Raw genomic sequence first — 21,990 nt, forward strand, 5'->3', positions numbered from 1 at the left:
AAGAAGTTTCTATCAAACTTAGTTATCATGTTTTAACGCAACATTTAATAGTACCTATTGCACTAAACTTAAGTAATAAACCATGCTGCTTATAATACGACTTTTACGATAAATATTTCCATATTTCAATTTTCTAAACCAACCTCATAACTCAAAGAAACTATAACTCTAATACAATAAACTAAATCCAAGCCACATTATAAAGTGACAGTAATGTTTGCACATATGCGTACGCGCAGACGGTGGACTGGGTGCATACGCGACCCCATTGCCGGTCACTGCTCGCGGGTAGATGCAGGTGCTAATAGAGATGTGAAATTGTCATATCGATAAAATAGTGAAAAATATTATGTAGCCGCTCGTTGTATCAATTTGATTAATGAATAGTTGAGATTCAGCGCAAAATCCTACCTATGAAATGTCTAGTTGCACGGTTCCAAAAAGTTGGCCGCATGGAGTAGAGCTGGCAAGAAACTCCATACAAATAGATTTTGAATTAGTTTTTCTTTCTTTATTTCTAGCATTGCTTGTTCAACACGGTTTTAATAGTTTATTTTTGGAAATTGATAGACCAACATATAAAAAGAGAGATTTGAATTTAATGCATACCGTGGCAGCCTTTAATTAAGGCTAATCTACAAAATGTAATTATGTAAGGTTGTCCTTAAATAAATAAATAAATAATATCGAAGATTAATCTGGAAAACCACTTTAAAGTCCACCTAAAAATTAAATGGTTTTGTATTTTCACCTGGCCACCATAAAAGGCCAGTTTTAATTACTTTATATCAGAAAATTACTACAAAAGAAAGTTAATTGTTTAATTATTGGTTGCCCATTTAAAGGCAAACTAAATATATCGACAATTACATTGCTAATTTCTATCGATGCTTTCCCTTCCCTAGTTTAACGGTGCGAACAGACCACCTACTACCGTGCGATTGTAAGCTAGAATAGGTACTTACTTCTCTATTATAGTGCGTTTTATTCTTTACTCTACGCACTATAGACATGGTTTGTATGTGTGTGTGTGCTTTTCTGTGTGAGTTGCAGTACGCTCTACTTGTGACTTGCAGGCTTTCAAGAAGTTAGTATTTTGTTAAGTACCGAAAAATAGGAAATCTGTTTTAAAATTTTTCTTTATCAACAGCGTTTTTATTGCACCAAGCAGTGTCTGTTGGAGATATATTAAAAAATAAATCATCATATTCAAAAGACCATTAATTTGCTGCAAAGCTCAATGATCTAAGCTTGAAAGGTAAACCTTATGCATGATCTACCGACCCGTGTGACTGTTGCTTACGCACAAGTAATTAATTAAAATTCCTATGTGTCACAAATACATCACTTTCTTGTACTTTTCTAACATTGTTCCCACAATTTCTCCAACCAGATTTCGAAGCAAAAAGTTTGTAACACTCAATTGCAATGATAACAATTAAGGCATACCACACATTACCAAATATAATTGTAATAAGTTTCTTTGTGCACACAATGCGTATTATATGCAATGGTATATATTGCGAGGTTTTTGCCAAACCGAGGAAAAAGGTATGCAATGCAGTGTAACTTCTGTGAGAACTCGCGAACAATTATGCTGGGAATATGTACCCAATATGTTGGGCTGAGTTGGAGCCAAGTGTTGGCCCAATGTTGCGTGGTTCGTTTCATTAGTAGGCACGCCTACTTTTTATCAGTTTTTAAGGGCCGATTTTTCAATGGTCAGATAAAGGGAAAGATAAGGTTTATTCCACAGTTAGCGAGAATCTCAATTTTTCAATTGACAGATAGGCCCTAACGGTCAGGTAAACTCTCTATCCAGCCGATAAATTTATCTGGCCCTTTACGGGCCAGGTAGCGCGCTAACGGTCAGATAACTCAGATATTTTGTCATTTCTGCAATCACGCGCGTTCGTTTTTGTAGGTTATACTTGTGTTCTTGCTTCCTAAATTATAAAATAATGGATATTTTTGATTCTATCGACGACGAAACAATCGAGGAAGATGATATAGTGCTAAATTATTTAGAGTCAGAGAGAAGAGAAAGAGTTATTAGAGAGAGACCTGATAATATGTCTCTATGGGATGATAAGAAATTTCATAGGAGATTTCGTCTCGAAAAAAGTACTGTGCAATTTTTATTAACCCTCATTGAAAGTAAAATCGCCAACGTAACAAACAGGTAAGAATTATTTTCTATATAAATAATAAAAACGAGATTTTTGTATATTGACTACGATCTAGGTAACATTGAAAGATACCTATATATTATTTTTTTATTTTTCAGAAACAATTCTGTTCCAGCTTTACAACAATTACTTCTGACTTTGCGGTTCTATGCGTGTGGTAGTTTCTACATTACGATAGGTGATTTTGCTGGAATACACAACTCAACTGCGAGCAAAATTATAAGAAAAGTTACTGAAGCAATTGCCTCTCTTCGCCAGGAATTTGTTACATTGCCAGCTAACAGAGAAGAAATATTATTAGTACAGGAAGGATTTTTTAATATTGCCCGATTTCCGAGGGTTATAGCGGCATTGGATTGTACTCACATCAAGATAATTTCACCAGGTGGCAATACTGCAGAAGACTACAGAAATCGAAAAGGTTTCTTCTCATTGAATGTGCAAGCTATGTGTACTAGCGACTTAAAATTTGAAGATATAGTAACACGATGGCCAGGTTCAACACATGACAGTTTGATATTCTCAAACTCTGCAGCAAAGTTTCAGTTTGATACTAATAGATTTCAGAATGGACTGGTCCTAGGTGACAGTGGTTATTTCTTAAATCATTATTTACTAACTCCGTTAAGTGATCCTCGAACAGAAGCCGAAAGACTATATAATGAGTCTCATATTCGTACTCGAAATGTAATTGAGAGATGTTTCGGGGTTTGGAAAAGGAGATTTCCTGTGTTAAGTATAGGAATGCGGTGCCGAATCCCTCTCGCTCAAGACATTATTGTAGCAACAGCAATTTTACATAATCTTGCAAGAATTAGAAATGAAAGCGAACCACCTGTGGATCCTGAAGTCCACATACCACAACAACCACAATTTGAAACTCTCATTGCTGACCAGCCAGGACACCAACACAATAGTACAAGGGACTCTATGTTAGAATATTTTGAAAGTCTAATCAACTAGTAATGATATATTAATAAACACAATTTTATAACTACAATGTGTTCTTTTATTATACCTCCACTTTACAGTAATCATATTGTTATAATCAAATAATTTGTGGTGAGGTATTCACTGCTTTTGAATAGGATTATTAGAATTTAACAGTCTGGGTTTGTAGTGATAAAAAATTAATTTATTGGAACTAAACACACACATTACAATAAAAATGGTCAAAGACTAAAGAGATCCTTGTTTTGTTGAATAGGTAAATGAAAAAAAAACATTTTATAAATCTTTATTTATTATTTCTAAAGGACTTGTTCCATAATTTACACCAGTACGGAGCTTACTTAATAGTACTTCATGCATTTCCTGCTTCCTTCTTTCATCATTATGCAGGTTCTGCATTTTTAATAAGTGTGCCTGTTTGACAAACTCATGCTCTTTTATGGCAATTTCCTTCTGGAGCTTCACTAGCTCTAAGCGAGATTCAGTTAAATGGTCCAGTTTTGCAGTCACTCCAACTTTAGTAATTTTTTGATTACTTTTCAAGTATGGACTAATCTTAGTTTTAAAGCCTTTGGCTTCCATGAAGACCACTTATTCTCTGAAAATAATGATAAGTTTTAATTAATGTTATTTTATACAATGTAAATAAATGAACTGGAAAATTGATAAAGACATACCTTTTTCAGTTTGATCCACTTCCATATCCTGTATCTCTATAGATTGAAAGTCATCAAAGGCCTTGTCTGAAAACAAATTAATTTACTATTATATTTTATTACACTATTATACTATGTACTTTTTTTTCAATAAATTAAAATACCATTTCCAATTTCACTGTTAACTTTCTCCTTTAAATCCTGTTGCGGGCAAAACTCTTCTTGATCTAAAACAAAAAAATATATTCAGGTCCTTGTTTTTCATTTTACATTAAATAAATATATATAGGTTGAACATTCTGTAAAAAAATCAGTGGCCATCATGTGATCATAAATCTATCAAGGATATGAGTAAAAATCAAACATTTATTCTTTTCCATTCTGCAGCCAGAGATTAATTACAGCACATGTTTAGTTATTTTCTAAAGTTATTTATTATTATTGAATTAGATATTTTACCTAAAGTACACGGAATATCGTCATCACATGGTACAATTACTAAATTATTTTCTAATGATTGCAGTGGCAACGATAGCGGGTCAACTTTAGCAGTCTCTTCCAGTTCTAAAGGTTCTGAAAAAAACAACAATACACAAACTGCTTAGAAAGATGCTAAAGATAAATGTAGTGCGTTATTACTTTTGTTTTCATAAACACTATATCAATTCCCATGGTAACATCAACAAAAATATTTTAAAATATTTGACTTCATACCTGGAATTTTGTCGCTGTCATTTCGAGCATCCAGCCCATTGATATTCGAACATATCGCGATAACCCTCTCCTGTATATCTGTAACCTCTGGGGCTGAAGAGGGCCCGCCACCAGTTTTGTACAGCTCTTGCCGATGTTTGGCCAATGTTTTTTTGGTTTCCTTTTTTATGCCTTCATATTTAAGCTTCAGGCTCTTGGTACTCCTCGCTGTAAATCCCGTAGCCGCATTAAATAATGAACTGATTTTTATCCACGCTGCTTCCTTTTCTTTATTGGTTACGGCGTCTGTCTGCTTATTTTCAATTATAGTACGGTGTTTTGCCACCAATTCAGTCAATAATCTTATTTCGCTTTTGTTAAAATTCGTGGAACGTTCACGTTTTACGATATTTTCCATGATTACACACAACACACAAAAAGCAAACAATAAATTCGAACGGAAAATAAATATTAACACGAAGACGAGTCGTCAAAGTTTAAGGTTATGTTATGATTCCCTCTAAAATGTGACAACCGCTGTCATTAAGTTGAAAATTGTTTGTCTCTTTCTTAGATCTGTAAATGTTCATAAGCGCGTCTCGCTCACACAGATGTAGTGTGAAGCTAGTCACAAAAAAAGGTCAGGTAGTAAACTGACTGGTAACTATGCTTTGAAAAATTGAAACTCTTTATTGGTTCGTTAAAGAATCAGATAAAGTTATTGATCAGTTAGCTACTTGACGTTTTATCTGGCTCTTGAAAAATCAGCCCTTAGAGGGATAACGAAATCTTACCTAATTTTGGGAGACTTGCAAATATCTAAGCTAAAGTTTGTTTTTCTAATCTGTGATAGAAATATGCTCAAGGAGTTCTTCAGAGGTACGAAAATTAATTTGCAATATTTTTTTCATTTCAAGCTGTGTTTCTGTTTTTAAAAACTTATTCTATTTTAATTCACAGGATGTAAAATTAACAATTATTCATTATGGTTCCTAAGTTTCACAATGGTAAATATATATTTCTGAAGCTGAAGAGAAACCGTAGAAATCAAAGGAAGGATGAAGGATGCAGAGGAAGTTAAGCGGGTTTAGAATTAACATTATCTTAATGAAACAGTCATGCTATTTGCCAATAAAACCTTTAGTACATCCTGTATTACGGCAATAGTGATTAAATCCCATGTTATTATACCTTATGAGGTGAACAGCTCTAGAGGTTTTGGTTGATTCTCTATGCGGAACTACTGGTCCGACTTAAGAGGACGAATTGGAATTTTTGGCGCCAAGAATCTCAATTTTTCTCAGTAAATACAAAACGGATCAAAATACAACTTGGTTACCTAAAAGTTCATGATATAAACCTTATTTTGTTAGAAATAGAAACATGATTAGGTAACTTTTATAACAGAGAAAAATATATCAAACATACCTCTTTTTAAAAAGAGATTCACATATTATGGGCCAACGGGACCGCTTAACTTTTTTAGTAGTTGAGTATATACTTACTCTTTAAAATTGTAGAAGGAATTTTTATCAAATTATCATTTCTAAATAATAAAATTACAAAACCATTTTACCGCTTACGACTTTTAGTTATAAGCTAGCGCGCGTATTGTTATCCTCGCCCCGCTCAGACGCTCCGACCCCTTTTGGCGCCTTAGATGCGCGTGCCGGTTATGGAATTATTGTTGACCAATTCCTCGCCTTAAGAAAAATATTTCGGTGTCACATACCCCACTTAATGATAAAGTCTATAGACAAACTTTTATCCGGTTACGTTCAGTGGTTCCCACGGGGGAGTAGTTCGTGTTAATATACACAATATAAGTACCGTTAATTTTATGATCAATGATATACCTCTAAGTATGAATTTCAGTTGTAAGAGATCAGAAACAGTCACATTCAGAACTGTTAGGCTATAAATCTATCCTAGCTCAAAATAGAACCGTTCGATCTGATTAGGACATTAAAGTGGTTGACCATACACTTTAGACATTTGGCATAGGTAAACTAGAGTGGACTAGAAAGGCACATAACTAGGATTCTACGTTAGACGAGCTAACTGACCAACTTATATGGAGCGCTAAAATGTTGCTTTACCAATTTTGGAGATGCAAGAATTTGGAAGTAGGTAGTGTCATTTTGGTGTTGATTAATTTTGGAACTTATTGGTATGGTTATAGTTTATTTTATGATGTTATTTTTTGGTTAAGTATACAAAGATTTATGAACGTGCATTCATCATCATCATCATCATCCTCCTGCCCTTATCCCAATTTTATTTGGGGTCGGCGCAGCATGTTTTCTTCTTCCATACTCTTCTATCTGCCGTCATCTCACAAGTAACATTCTTTCTTACCATATCTACTTTCACACAATCCATCCATCGTTTCTTTGGTCTTCCTCTTCCACTATATCCGTCCACGTTCATACTCATCACCTTCCTCACAACATGACTCTCATCCCTCCGCATCACATGCCCATACCACGACAGCCGGTTTCCACGCAGTTTTTCTGATACCGGCGCTACTTTCAAACTTCCTCTTATATACTCATTCCTCACTCTATCCATTCGCGTAACTCCACACATACCTCTTAACATTCTCATCTCTGCCGCATGCAATTGTCTTTCATTCGTCGCTTTTGTGGGCCAGCACTCTGATCCATACAAGACAGCAGGCCTGACCATACTCTTGTAAATTTTCCCCTTAAGTTTAAGGGGAATACGAGGGTAATAATAATGTATCTGGATCGGTTTAGACTAGCAGGACTACTAGGAAAACGCTAGACAGATGATAACGTGCATTCTTGGGTCAAATATATAAGATAAGCTGCGAAATAGCGAGCATATGAAATGTCATCATGATTCCTGATCTTTGTGATCGTTGTTTGAAAAGAAACAAAAAAAAAACATATATTAGGTACTTACCAAACAGCAACTTAATTACAATACGCACGTATTTAAAACGAAGTACTTCTTACATTTCACAGATCAATACGAAAGCAACATTTTAGCGCTACGTTACGAAAGGTAAATTTTCCCAGCCTCGGACCCTATGAGTAGGTACCAGTCTGCGAACTCATTGTGAAACTATTAGATCTTAGAACGGGGTTTAGCCAATACTTCGTTGTTGTTTGTGGTCTTTTGGCATTTAGGCCTGTGTAGGTAAGGGTTCTTGAGATATTGAAGTGTCATTTGCACATCTTTGGAAGTCGTTACGGGTTGTCAAAAGCCAGTATGTCTGACAATCAGTCTTACCTAGAGAGATTGCTTTGGGGAGGTCAGAAAGGCAGAAGCTCCTTGTAAAACAGTGGTGTATCTGGATCGGTTAAGACTAGCAGGACTACTAGGAAAACGTTAGGCAGATGATGACATACAGTAAATGGTCATAAAATTTCTCAGATTTTGCAAGACGTTTTGGGAAATAAAGGCAAAGCCAAAATCAGAATAGGTTGCGTTTAGTAGGGGTTACACTTCTTTCTTAGAACCCAAAGAAACGGACAACTGGCAAGGACCCTTTCAGAAAGAGTTACACCGACGAGCAAATAAACTAAGCTCTTTAAAAATATTAATAATCTACCTAATTAAAAACCTCATCGCAATTAAAATTAAAATTATAACCTAACTGTTATCAGTAATTAATTGTTTCCACTACTAGAACCTTGACACACTAAAGTTACGTTAGACATCGCGTGTTAGTGGAAATCATTAGCCATTGAGTTTAATTGTTTGATTATATTGTAATCCAACTGCGATATTATAACTCGGTCTCAGTAATCTGTGATTATTGTAACACTTTCTTTGACACTTTAATGTAGTCATTTGAAAGTAATTGTATAGGATTAGTGTTAATTTTATGCGAGTATTACATTTGTGTAATACAGGTGTTGCAATTGACTCTGCCTACGAAGGTTGGTGGGGTCCAAATTCTCACATAGTAGACTTCAAAATTCAATACACTTCCAAAAGAGCCACATGTGAATTTAGCACCTACTGTGCTTCGAAATGAAATTCTTCAGAAAAAGATGAATCTTAGCTTTAGCTTCTTCTTCTTAGTTTCTCCAAAAGGGAAGATGGCTTTTAGTTAGTGAAAGATTGATACTGTAGGTACATCGGAAGGGAAATCATTTGTTGATGTCCCTTCTACCAAAAAGGGCTGTTACTGTGCTTCTACCAAAAGGACTGCTATTGTATTGACTTCTAAGCACCTTTCCACAACCATAAACATACCACATTTCCTACATTTCCAGTAGTCCACTGTTACGCAATGGCTTCGCAACTAATAGGTGTACGGTAGCTGCGACCGCAGGGAACCGGTCTGCCAACGGATCGGAGTTGCACCGTTATCCTATCTATAGCATATGGTATGAGGAGGAGGAAATTCGCGGTTCAGCCTAACTTTTTCCCGAATATTTTGGAGTCTGTTTTCAGTAGGTATAGCTGAGTTCCAGTATTTTAAAGGAAACGCCTATCTGACGGTCTCAATCCATGTACCTAGGCAACCCGATACCGCTTCGTAAGATTGAATGTCAGGCTTTCTAGCTTCTGACTGCCCATAACAACTGTCGAAGATGTTCAAATGACAGCTGGGACCCATTGAGAAAACGGAGGAAATTGTCATGACAAAATAGTGACCCGATACTATAGTCGATCTTAATGTTTTTTTCTATAATATCAAAAATTTTAAGATGGATACGTAGCTAGTAAATAGTAATTACCGCTTCAAGCTTATGACTTGTAACTTGTACCACACACTATCGTGACAGAAACAAGTAAACTAAAGAACGTGTGTCTGAAAAACCGTGAGATTACGGGCAAACCCGCGTGTTCGCACGATGTTTACATAACCTTATGCAAGTGGTGTGTTAATGCATTTTATTGGGTTCTTTGCTTTTGTTATTTTTTTATTATTATTTTATAAATATGCGCGATATGTTTATTGTACTGCTTTGTTTATTTATAAACCTTTTGGTTTGCAATCGGTAAAGCTATGTAGTAAATTTTATACCATAAGCATTTAGATACTATATAAATGTTAGAAAAAATTGCAATATATCTATTTCTACGATTCACTATTAACCCTCTGCAGCTGACGTAGTAGTCCCACAGACACCGCAAAATACAAAATATAGTTTTTTGCCGTCATTTTTCAAATTCGTGCGCCAGCTCTTTGAGTACCTTCCTATAAAGGGCTCGCGCGTCGGTCAGTGTGCGGGAGGTGGTCACAGTGAGCTTATTTTAGCGTGGAGGAAGAAAAGTGTCCACGGGACTACCACGTCAGCGTCAAAGTAAGTTTCCACGAGACTACCACCTCAGTCAAATAGTTATATCTTCTTAGTGTCTCCTAAACTACCACATCAGTAAACTAGTTTAAGTGATTCATTATTTCGTGTTATTTTCCAATTTTCATAAATATTACATTAATACTTTAATTACTAATCAATTAACTTGAATACCAAGCTAACTAGTGTTACGTACCTAACAAGTTTTGAGATGGACATCTCAAGCAACAACCCTAAACCAGGGACTTCTGCTCGTAAAAGAACATCGGCTGGAACTCTCCAGAGTCATGAAGGGGAAATATTGAACTAAATGTAACAGGAAAGTTACGATGCCTTGAGTGTTCGGTAGAGGTAGAGAAGAGGTAGAGATATTGATGATAAAGATGTAGATCCAAGTTTCGAGCCTGAAACCGAACGCGATGAAGATGACGCCATTTCACGTGAAGAAGAGTTTTAGGCATGGATGGGGGGTCCCTCCATCTCCGGCAGTTCGATTTGTTCCACTGAGTGACAATTTTTTTTTTTAATATTTTTCCAACTTAAATAAAAAGACAAACTAAGTATCGTTGCTGTGATTGTTCGAAGCCAATTTGCCTTCAGTTCTCTAAGCCACTGTGTGATAATTGCCAAAAAAAGGTGTGACTTTGAATCACTCTAGTTTATAATTTGACCAACGAATGTATCTCATTTTTTCAACACTGATTCATATTATTGTGAACTTTTAAAATATGTAATGTAAATTTGAAAAAGTTGATTTTGTTACTTTTTTTAGTTAATAAATGATTAAGTAGAATTTTTCAGACTGATTTGACATAAGTAAATAAAAGTTGTTTAATTTTGAAAGTACGTTTTGTTTTTTTTATTCCAAGTTAATTTAACATTTAAAATAGGCTATAAATTTAATAAATGTCAATAAGTTAGCTGTATAGTTTAATTTTACAAAAATATTTGCAGTTGAAGTGGTGTCTCATGTACTACCACCTCAGTTGAATTGTAAAAATTTGACCACGTCAGTTGCAGAGGGTTAAATCCGACATCATTGTCTACATTACTGCTCATAAAATAGATTGATAATTTATCAATAACTGCTCAGTAATTACCCGAACGGTTTCTCTAGCGTGTGGTCAGTTAAACTCGTTCGCACTGCGCTCAGCTTTTTACGTCAATCAATAACAAACAGATAAGAAATGTTATGTTTCCATTGAAAATTATTGAACGATGAGGTCAACGTGAATCTATACTATTTAATTATGAAGCTGAAGAGTTGGTTTTATTGCTTGTTTGATCGCGCTGATCTCGAAACTGCTAGACCGATTTAAAAAACTTTCAGGATTTTATAGCCAACTTATTGAGGTAGGCTAGTGGATATGCTTTGTCTAAATTAAACGATCTGCCTATCTTTACTTAGAGTGAAATCTAAGCTTTTCTTATACCTTACACGAAAATAGATCATAATTATATCGGCGGTGTAGGTAAAGATATATGTAGATATAACTAGTAAAAGCATAACTCAACTCCCATGCTTCGCCAGGACGACTATTAGATCTAGCACTAGATTTTTGCCCAATAAGTTCTGATCCAAGACCTTACTCAGACAAGAATCTTGGAAAAAAAACAGACTTCTCTTAGTTATGAACCGATACCTAAATTACCACTATCTGAACCAGTCCACAATACAAATACAAACAATCACCCTAAAGCGGATCACACACGATACTTTCTCCCCGCCGTGTCAAGGTCCGATGTGTTACGTTACACTTATTGTCTTAATGCGCGCGCCGTGAGAGTAGGCTTAATGCTGGTGATGACATTGACGAACATGTGTACTTAGCACAATGGGGCTTTTGAAGAACGTACGTGAGAGCTTTGGCAGGGTCTTTGAAGGAGAACAGTGCTTGAAAAAGAGGAATAAGGTAGAGAGGTTAAGTAAATTATAATGTAAAGACATATTTAGTGTGTCTTCCCAACACTAAGCATATTAACTGATACAATATGAATTAAATTGTTAGAAAGATGCAATAAAAATCTACGTTTTCTAGCTGATTATCATAAAAACTAAGTTAGTCCTTAATAAGAGAGTTATGTCAATATTGACCAATTATAGGAGTCTATTAGAGGCAAACAAGTAGATTTTAACGATAAAAAATAGATGTTGTTGAAAATATCATAGAGATCGCAATGCTTTTATCCTCCAAAGGCAAATAGCTCTCCAGAGCTTCTTGCAAAACATGATTAGCGGAATGCGAGTGTACTTAGGTACTTACATTCACAATCGGTTGCACTGCATCTACAATACCTTCTGTTGATGCACACCTATTGTTAGTTGCGTTTTCATATTCTATGGATTCCAATGGAGCTATATATTACAATTTTAACTGTACTGTTCGGTTTCGACTGTGTTCTTGAGAATTTCAAAAAAAGAAAACCGAACGTGGTTTTGGAAGTTCTGGTTCATGGTTTAAGAAAACTTCATGTTTCAAGAGTCTTAAATGGATTCAGCGAGATTGATCAGTGAGAAATGTTCAGAGTTCTTTGAAAAGGGTTTTTTTTTAATTGAAAAGGGTCAATGTCATATTTCATATTCACAGTGTTAGCCCTCAAATGACATATTGTCATTTTTAATTTCTAAATCGTTTTCTTCCTCTAGATTGCAAGTCTTAGTTAGTAGGTGAAGGTTTGCCGTCCCAAAGGCAGTTGATTACATGCAATTATTTGTATTGTGGTCATCATGCGATCTGTCGTTTATGGTCATCAGTAATTGTGGTCGGATGTCGCTTGATGGCTTGATGTAATCATATAGTGATGAAGGTTTTAGGATATTGTTGTTGATAGGCTGTTGTTTAGTTTTTTAGGAAATTATGTATTGTTTTATGTTCTGTTGTTTTAACTCATGAAACTATGATCGTTGTTCTCTTCCTGAATTTCAAAGGTATGAAAGACGTCTTCTCAAGAATCAGGAATCCATTGTGATGTAATTAAATCTAGATTAAAACAGCACCCTTTTAATTGCCCCCTAACAAAATGAACCTACTTTCCAATCAAAAACTCCAAACACGACACTAATGCAAAATTCCGTATCCATTGCAGGTGGTGGTCGGCGAACGACGACGCAAAGCAGTGCAAACGCCACAAGGGATTCGCAACTACTCTCATTACTCGCTGCGAGAAGGCGACAGCTTCTCAACGAAAGACTGGCGACGCATATCAATACGCTATCGTCATTAGCACATAAGGCTAACAAGTATGTATTGTCTCTAGGTGAAGGGACTGAGAAGTGGGTTAGTTTAGTCTGTATAAGGCTAGAATCAGAATGGCAGATTGATGAATGTTCGCACAAATGTGGACGGTTTTGTATTAGATGTATTAAGGCTATATGATTTGAAAAAAAAAAACTATATTATTTTAAAAAAATTTAAGAGAGATTGTTATTTCAGTTATGCTTTAGATAAATTATGAAAAGATTTTCAAATTACATTTCATAGGATTGTATCGTAACATTAAACGTAGGTACATACTTACATTTTCCTTATTTTGCGTTTCAGATCCAACACTACATTTGCCCAGTTAGAAGTTCGAGACTCAAACAGCTCTACAGTGAAGAGGATAACGTTTGACAACTCGAGCAACGAACCAGCACCCACAATCAAACTTGTGGCTTCCGACGGATCGAAGGAAATCAGACAAGAAGTAAAGCCACATGAAATACGACACATCTTCGTACCCAGGGTGTTCCAAGATAATAAAAGTAGAGGTGGGTTTATAAATAACCGAAGACGAGAGGGAATCAATAAGTCTGTAACAATACCTGAACGAGTTGAGGTAACTGCAAGTAGCATAGTTTATGTCCCACCTGAAAAATTTGAAAACCTTGACAAAGATATTGAATTAGACCCTGAAGAAGAATTCCAAGTCGACGAATCGAACCATGGCCTGTATTTACTTAATTATTCAGACCCAGAAAATGTGACACAGAACACAAATATTAATGGGTCGGTCAGTGATGCTAAAGACAATAGTACTAAGGTTGAAACTACAACACAAACCAGCGAAATATCCAAAGAAGAAACGTCGGTCAAAACAATTCAAACGGAATCAGAAGAAAAATCTGAAACCAACGTAATAGCCAACAGCACTGACAGTAAGAGCACAAAGTTAGTAAAAGTAGAGAATGAAAAAGAAAATCGTACTCTATTTATGACGGATGAGATTTACAATCATTTTAGACCACTTGAAACTGAGTTACCCGTTGAAGAAATGGCACCATTCAAATATTTTGGTCAAAAATTGGGAGGACAAGCCATAAGCGATAACTTAACCAACTCACCAACATTATCGGCATCGACCAAATCAGTAAATTTTATTGTAGCTCCATTGGAGAAAAGAAAATTCAATTCTAGGTATTCAGCCACAGAAAAATATAAGAATACCAGCGTAGATGAAGAAGAAATTAATGAAGATATGGATGTTTCTGTCGTTAAAAATTTTATCGAGAAAAATAAAATTAGAAACACAGTAAAAGGGCCTGCCCCTGCACGACACGTCGGGTTAGTTAATGCATATAGAAAATTTTCAACTACAGTACCAACGACAACGAAACCACAGAATGTTGCGCAATTGAATGTTACTGAACCAATCATTCCATATTCAACGCCTAGCATCATTGACAAAAGTAAAGATGGCAATAAAACTAACAGCACCACAACCAATAATATACCACCTAAACCAACAGTTAATAATTCAACGAGAGATAGCATATCAAACAAAACAAGTGTTCCCGCACCTAGGAACTTTACAAGAAACTACTCTAATATACGAAGGCGGCCACTCAGAGTAACAGCTGCGAGTACTGAACTTACTCCAGTGCTTACCACTCTAGTAATAAATGCTACAACGACTGAAAAGGCATCGACTTCAGTTTATACAGCGGTAGTAACATCAGTATCAATAACTTCATCTATGAAAGGATCTAATAAAACAGATGGTGCTCTAAAAGACGAAGACAACAGCACCATTGCTGATATTCCTGACACAAATAATGGTACCATACCGAAAGCTATTCTTATTAATGATACAGAAACTATTACAGTACCACCTACAAGCTTCAGGCCTAAACATATAATTCGAATAAGAACGACCACTACAGAAAATCCAAATTCTAGCCCTGTCACAGCGTCTCCTGTAGCCAGTGAATTATCAAGCAAGAATCAAACGTTTGTCAGAAATGAAACTGAGTCGAAGATATCCGACAGATTAGCGAGTTTATTCCGACAGAGAAATATTGAGAACGCGACGAATTCGACGAGAACTAACAAACATAGGAGAAGGCGACCTACGACTACTACTACGACGACAACAACTACGACTCCAGTACCGACGCTACCGCCTACTGAGAAGACTATAGAATCCTCAGTACCCACCACACAATCAACAGCAGCTTATTCCAGCGCTTACACATCAACTTTGGCTCCAGCTACAACACCATCGTTCAAAACATTTGTAGTGACTTCACGAACATCATCAGAATCAAGTTCCAAACCAGTGTTTGTGCCAAGCACTACAAACAAAAGTCACAAGACTGTTAATAGAACTGATGGTGAAGAAATCGAAGACCCTTCATCACAAAATGAGGAAGTGGTCATTGAAGCAGAAAAGACATACACAGCATCGTACGTGTTGGCTGGTTTAGGATTTTTACCAGTAGCAGCAATAGTAGCTTTCGTTCTTAGAAGTATATTAAATAAGAAGACCAAAGAAATAGATACGGAGTACGAGGGTTACTTCGAAGATGGAGATATCAAGAAGGAGTCTCCTATTACGCCTGTAGCTAGGCCTCCGCTGCCGACACCGACGAAGCCTGATCAGAAATGGGAGTTCCCAAGAAATAAACTACGACTTCAGACTTTGCTTGGCCAAGGAAACTTTGGACAGGTACGATATTATCAGATTGCAAGGCCTTTAGATTAAAAATGAAGTCATAAGGTAAAACTAGAAAGTATATTCATCCTTTTCTTTTCAGGTATGGAAAGCAGAAGCAGACGACTTAAATGGCCATGATGGTCTTACTCGGCTGGTAGCAGTTAAGAGCATCAAAGAAACTGCCTCACAGAAAGAGAAACAAGAATTGCTGCACGAAATATACATTATGCAGAAGATAGGAACACATCCTAACGTTGTGACGTTACTTGCCTGTTGCACAGAACAAGGTAATTTTTAAGTATTTTAGATCTAGTCTTTGAAGATATTTATTAAATGTAGCTCAATAAAGTAAGCAAGTTTTCAACAAGGCATTGAGTTATAAATATGTAGGTATGTATCTTTAATAATTACATGCCTATATTGTTGAGGCAAATTTCAACATTGAACATTTTGAGCAGGAGGGTAATACATTTTGTTCAGTTCATAAAAGAATTCTTGTAACCTTCGCACCAGCGATGTATAAAAACAACAAACTTATATAAAGTTTGATCTTTTGACCTGGGAGCCTATTTAGGCCTATTCTAGCTCCTCATTCGTTGCTCAAACATTTAAATCTCTCCATTTAACACAAAAGTTACCATAATTTGCGGTTGTTTTCAGAGCCCTATCTCCTGATAATGGAGTACGTGATGTGCGGCAAGCTGCTGACGTACCTGCGCGAGCGACGGTCGAGGCCTGACCGCTTCAGTGGCAGTGGAGCGTTGACGTCCAGAGATCTTACTGTATTCGCCTACTGCGTGGCCAGGGGGATGGATTATATTGCGTCCAAAGGGGTGAGTTTCGTTTTTATTTGTGTACACTTTGACTAGGGTATGACTACTCTTTGCCGCAGTAAATAAGATCATCACCATCGTCGCCATTGTTATTATCTTTATCATTTACCATCATAATGTTCTTTACCGTCGTGTTTGTCATCATTATGTGCGCTATCGTTGTCATTATCATCTTATTTAATACACATGCCAAGTTATGTTGCAACGACCATCCTATGCATAACACGTTAATCGCACTGGTCCAATTTTTCTGTAATGCAGATAACCTTTAATTCTGCCTTGCAAAGCCAAAGGCAGGTCCCTAAAAAGTCCTTATATTATCCAGATCGTGCACCGCGACCTAGCAGCCCGTAACGTCCTAGTAGACCACAACAAGCTGTGCAAGATCGCCGACTTCGGCATGTCTCGCTCGGCCGCAGCCGGCGCCCCCGCCCGCGCGCCTCGCGCCGCGCTGCCCGTGCGGTGGATGGCGCCCGAAGCACTGCTGTATAGTGTGTGCAGTCATCACACTGATGTCTGGGCCTTCGGGATACTGCTGTGGGAGATTGTAACGCTTGGTGAGTTTCCATTCTGTAGTTTTAATTTAGGCTCCCCAGTCTTTGGTATAATTTCTAAGTCAATGGTTGCAAATTTTGACTTAGATTTATGTTTTAAAGATTGAAAAGAATTTTCGCATTGACTTTTTTTATAGTACTTAGTCACAATAAACAACAGAGTCGGAATTCTCCATATACTTTAATGTTACCATTAAAAAGTTACTGCCTCTCATAATACCTTTTTCCGAATCTGACAAGCGATACCTATGCTGAAAAAGGCATAAAATCGATTTGGCTTAACGGGAAATAATTGTGCGTGATTACATAGGCTAAACTGACACTTTTCTTCTTTTCTTAAGTCGGTTAAATTGACCATTCATTCGTGTCCCCTATTCGTCGACTAAATATGACTAAACAAAATACTAATACACTAATATAAATTCACAATCATGCACTACAACCATGTCCTCTATACTCCCAGGTTCGACGCCATACGCGGCGATGTCAGGGCGCGAGGTGCTGGGCGCAGTGACGGAGGGCTATCGGCTGGAGCGGCCGCCGCACTGCGCGCCGGCTCTGTACCGCGCCATGCACGCCTGCTGGCACGCCGACCCTGCACAGCGCCCCACCTTCGCCGCCCTCAAGGCGACCCTCGCCACGCTACTCCACAACGAGCCCAGCGAGGGGAACTATGTCGATCTCGACTCCTTCTACCAAGAGTCCTCCGTCTACAGTGATCCGTCAGCCATTATTAATGACGATGAAGGCCTGTCGGCGGAGTATGATCGGGAGAGGCGCTGCTTTAGAGAGTGAGTTGAGTGGTGGTGTTGGTGAATGATGGTTTTTAAGACCGTTATTTACTTACACCATTACATATGTAACCTAATATTGTAATCTAAACAACAACTTATACTAAACAAGGATGTATAAAGCATAGTGCTTAATGATGTTACTATATTCTAGACTCACCACCGGTCCTGCCAAGTTCGAGAACCGCGCCTTCAACTTCCGTGACGAGGAGCTCCGCAACAAGTTCGGCATAGGCACTCCACGCATGGGAGGCTTCGGCATCAGGGACGTTCCCTTCAACGACAGAAACTTCTCCGACGGCGAATTCAACGAAAGGAATTTCCCCAAAGAAAATTTCACCGACACGAACTTCACCGAACGTAAGGACGGGAAGCTTTCCACTTCCAGTTTCCATCGAGAGAGAGAACGGGAGAGGGAGAACCCGTTAGTCAGTAGGAACAGCTTTAATGGCTTCCCGAGAGTTGGGACTAGGGATAGGGACAACCACTTCCAAATGGCACCTGATGGCAGAAATAAGAGGGTTTCGGAATTCGAATGTGACATTTAAACGTCACCTAGGCGGAGGTAGTGAGATATTGGAATTCGTATTTCAAAAGCTCCACCAATGGGGACAACTCTGTCACGTGACGAAAATATGATGAGAGGAGAGTGAAGGCATAACTTAGCCTTGTTGGTAGTAAGTTAAAGTGAGAGACGATAATCGCTTTGGCTATGTATATGGATACTGTATACGATTTGCGATTGTGTTAAGTCAGGAGTAAGTAAATGATGATAGCTTTATTTTTTTATACAGTCTAGAATAGAACGATTTCTTAGTTTTGATACTTGATATAGTGCAATGTGAAGATTCTTGTGTTTCGAGCTAAGAAGGCTAAGTTGTGCCTACAAAATGTCACAGTCCTACTTATTCAGTAAAACTTGACTGAAATGTAATTAATTAGTGTGTTTATATTAGGCTTAATTCGCCAAACATTAGCACTGATTTGACAAAACACTGTAATTTTGCACTAGTGTGGAAACATGACATAACAAGTTTGAATTTCATACTTACTGAAATTACGTAACTTGACAACTATGTTTATATGAAATTGTAAATAATTTTGTTAATTTATAACAGTATTTTTATATTAATGTATGCCGTGGTTTTCATATGAATTATTTTGTAAATAAATAACTGTTTTGTATGTTGAATATGATTGTGTTAGGTTTATAGGTATGCAGACCCCGCATTTGATACAGGCTTCATTAAACTTGTTTTAACTCAAAAACATTCCAAAATATTGATTTTAAAAACCTTTTCTAAAGACATGAAGTCTTTGCATGTGTAAGTTTATTCAGATATTGTAAAAATATGTGTAGATCACAAGGAAGTAAATAATATGATTTTTATTTATAAATAGGATAGATTCCTATATCCAGTAATATTTCAAGGGTTTATTTAGATAAAGTATATTTTTGGATTTCTTTAAAACAAGTATCAAGAGTTTTATAGTTGGATCACAATGGTGCTACATAAATTGAAGAGAGCTTGTAAATATCAGAGTTTATACATATACCGAGTGTTATATAACATGTTATATTTTATGTTATTTACTCACAGTTTTATCTATGTTTCTCTATTCCAGATAATTGCTGTCTAGTCTCAAAAATTGTATGATTGTATGATAGTATTGGTTTTAGTAAGATCTGATTGTATTTTAAGTTTTAAAAAGAATTATTTTATTATAAATAAATATTAAAATGTATTGAAAAATTTAAAATGACATTTATTTTTAAACTATCCTTTACCTTTACCTGAGTGCTAGTTCGTTAAAAGCTATGCAACTAATGAACTGATTTAATAAATACATGCACTTTCAGGAAGTTGCCTTTATAGAGATACATATGTATACATTTATGTTTATATATAAACAAATAGGCAACCATGCTTAATTCTTTAAAATATTATTATGGAGCAGTAGATTATCGCAATCAGCAGATCCTAGATGTTCAGACATTTATTAGGTATGCAAAGGAGACAACCTTAATATTATATGGATATCTCGTTAGCTCTCCGAACTACAAGGTTATTTCATGGGTAGATAACATTCGAGTAAATTTAAGAAAATAATTGACACTGAAGAAATACATTGAATTTGATCATCTCGTTCCTTAATCCAGAATGTTGATTTCATAGGTACCTCCATGTCAAAATCCCTGATTCTCTAACAATATTCTCCTCTGCCACTACGACAGCCCAAAAATACCTTAAAGCAGTTCTAAAAGGGAAAGTACACCTCAGTGCATTTATAAGGACCACCTCACCCATCCCACTGCACGTAGACATTAACAATGGGCGCTACCATGGAGAACAAACTAGTTGATTTCTCATAACGCAAAATCTTCTAGTAGCGCGCCAAAATGTCTGTATTCGAGGACGAGGAACCTTACTAGCTCCTAGTACATGTTCTATATACGTGACAGCTCTTAAACGCCATCTATTAAACCCGCCCATTATTTTCAAAATAAAATCACCAACCCATCAAGACCAAATTTTTCGAGTACTTTCACGACTACGTTACGTTACTTGACCTACAAGAAGGTACAAGTCCTACCTTCCTTATGGCATCTCCACTCATCTTTCCTTCCTCCGTGGTTACTACCATCGTGCAGCAGATAGTCAAACGTTTGTCTATGCTGCGGTAATGATATTGCACGCAAGTGTAATCGTCTTGTACTTTCGTTCGACCGCAACCTGCGCAGACGCAGCGTTGCTTAACGCGTTTGTTTGATGTCCTTTGTTATACAGGATGATATACAGGATGACGGGGAAATACTACCTATTTCAATTTTAAAACATTAATATTTTTTAGAGTTCCTACTTAAATAAATGTTATAACTGAAACATTATAACGGCGAATGGAAAAGTGATAATTCTCTGATCATTACCTAAAACGCGTTTATCTTTCGTTAATTTGTAAAATTGTCGAACATGATTAAAAGTATATACATAGTTATTATACAGGCAACAAGTAGGTTACCTGTTGATGGTTTAGATTGCCTAGATATCAATTAGGTCCAAGCGCCTGACTAAAAAATTGAGAACTTGTCTGCTCTCGTCTCGCAGCGCGTAATGGATGGAACATCTTTAGGCGTCAACTGTTTTACTAACAGACGTAAGGACTTAATGACATAAGAAGAATTAAGTATCTGTCCGGTAATTGGGTTGAAAATGTTAGATAGGCTCTATGATAAATACAGTGATATCAACTCAATTGCTGATTAATGGAAGCTGGCCAAAACATACTTAGGAAAAAGTCAAGGTTCATATGAAAGATCTCTCTGGCCACCAATCCCAGATGCGACGGTATGATTTCAAATAAGAATGAAAAGATACTAGGAAGAAACAAGGAAAAAATTGCGAATAATTCCTTCCCCTGTATAAATCGCATTCAGTTACGCACAACAAAGCTTCAATCACAAAGAAAGTAACAAGCGCGCCACACCGCAAGCACTAATACTGCAATTGTTTCCTTCTTTCCTTATAGCGGAGACAATATTGTGCTAAACATGTACAAGGTATTAGATAGCTATTGTGAAATGAATTTACTAGTCATTCCTGCGGTTTTGATCTTCTGCTAAAGAAACATCGCAAGAAATATTTGCATGTTTTGGAGGCAGTATTTTTCGACTGCCAGTGTCTGCGTAAAATACTTCAGGAATTCAGTTTTAATGTAGCCTATATCTTACTCGATAAATAGGCTATCTAGCAATTAATGATGTATTCCAATTGGACCAGTCGTTAATGAGATTATCGCGATCAAATAAACTTTGCAGTTTTATAATGACAAATTTAGAGGAGGTGCACAATATTTCGGGGATGTATTGTATAAACTTTCCGGTGTATGTACAGACTAATAGTTCAGTTTAACTGTAGTAGGTCTTCGAGTTGAAATCAAGTCAATACTAGGTAATCGTAGCTCACAGTTACTCTGTTAACAGTCTGCACGCAAACAAACAGAGCGAAGCAATTCTCATAATATTATCTCCCTATAATTTGCCCGTTATTTATAATTTATGTTCATTACTCACTACAAACTATAAACTGTTAAAACTACAAACTGTAAAATGATTTTTTAACACTA

The 21,990-nt window shown here is 36.6% G+C and overlaps 3 protein-coding genes across 3 annotated transcripts in view; 2 read left to right on the forward strand and 1 right to left on the reverse strand.

Annotated features, from left to right (window-relative positions):
* Window positions 1-19,626, forward strand: part of LOC110370444 (cyclin-dependent kinase 12) — a 117,491-nt gene extending 97,865 nt beyond the window's left edge. The window contains exons 2-8 of the mRNA XM_064034200.1: window positions 12,859-13,012; window positions 13,314-15,699; window positions 15,788-15,974; window positions 16,348-16,520; window positions 16,846-17,077; window positions 17,538-17,865; window positions 18,020-19,626. Of these exons, the coding sequence (XP_063890270.1) occupies window positions 12,859-13,012; window positions 13,314-15,699; window positions 15,788-15,974; window positions 16,348-16,520; window positions 16,846-17,077; window positions 17,538-17,865; window positions 18,020-18,413 (3,854 nt within the window). The 3' untranslated portion in view covers window positions 18,414-19,626. The remainder of the gene's footprint in view (window positions 1-12,858; window positions 13,013-13,313; window positions 15,700-15,787; window positions 15,975-16,347; window positions 16,521-16,845; window positions 17,078-17,537; window positions 17,866-18,019) is intronic.
* LOC135116844 (putative nuclease HARBI1) lies at window positions 1,695-3,189 on the forward strand. The gene is made up of 2 exons (XM_064034430.1): window positions 1,695-2,182; window positions 2,288-3,189. The coding sequence occupies exons 1-2, from the start codon at window positions 1,962-1,964 to the stop codon at window positions 3,150-3,152; spliced, it is 1,086 nt and encodes a 361-aa protein (XP_063890500.1). The 5' UTR covers window positions 1,695-1,961; the 3' UTR covers window positions 3,153-3,189.
* On the reverse strand, window positions 3,411-5,262 carry LOC135116843 (uncharacterized). Its single transcript, XM_064034429.1, has 5 exons — window positions 4,511-5,262; window positions 4,256-4,369; window positions 3,961-4,023; window positions 3,818-3,883; window positions 3,411-3,738 (listed from the first exon to the last, which is right to left on the reverse strand). The coding sequence occupies exons 1-5, from the start codon at window positions 4,905-4,907 to the stop codon at window positions 3,680-3,682; spliced, it is 699 nt and encodes a 232-aa protein (XP_063890499.1). The 5' UTR covers window positions 4,908-5,262; the 3' UTR covers window positions 3,411-3,679.
* Window positions 19,627-21,990: the final 2,364 nt, after the last annotated feature.

The sequence above is a fragment of the Helicoverpa armigera genome, chromosome 4, assembly GCF_030705265.1.
Source record: "Helicoverpa armigera isolate CAAS_96S chromosome 4, ASM3070526v1, whole genome shotgun sequence".
Taxonomy (NCBI): Eukaryota; Metazoa; Arthropoda; class Insecta; order Lepidoptera; family Noctuidae; genus Helicoverpa; species Helicoverpa armigera.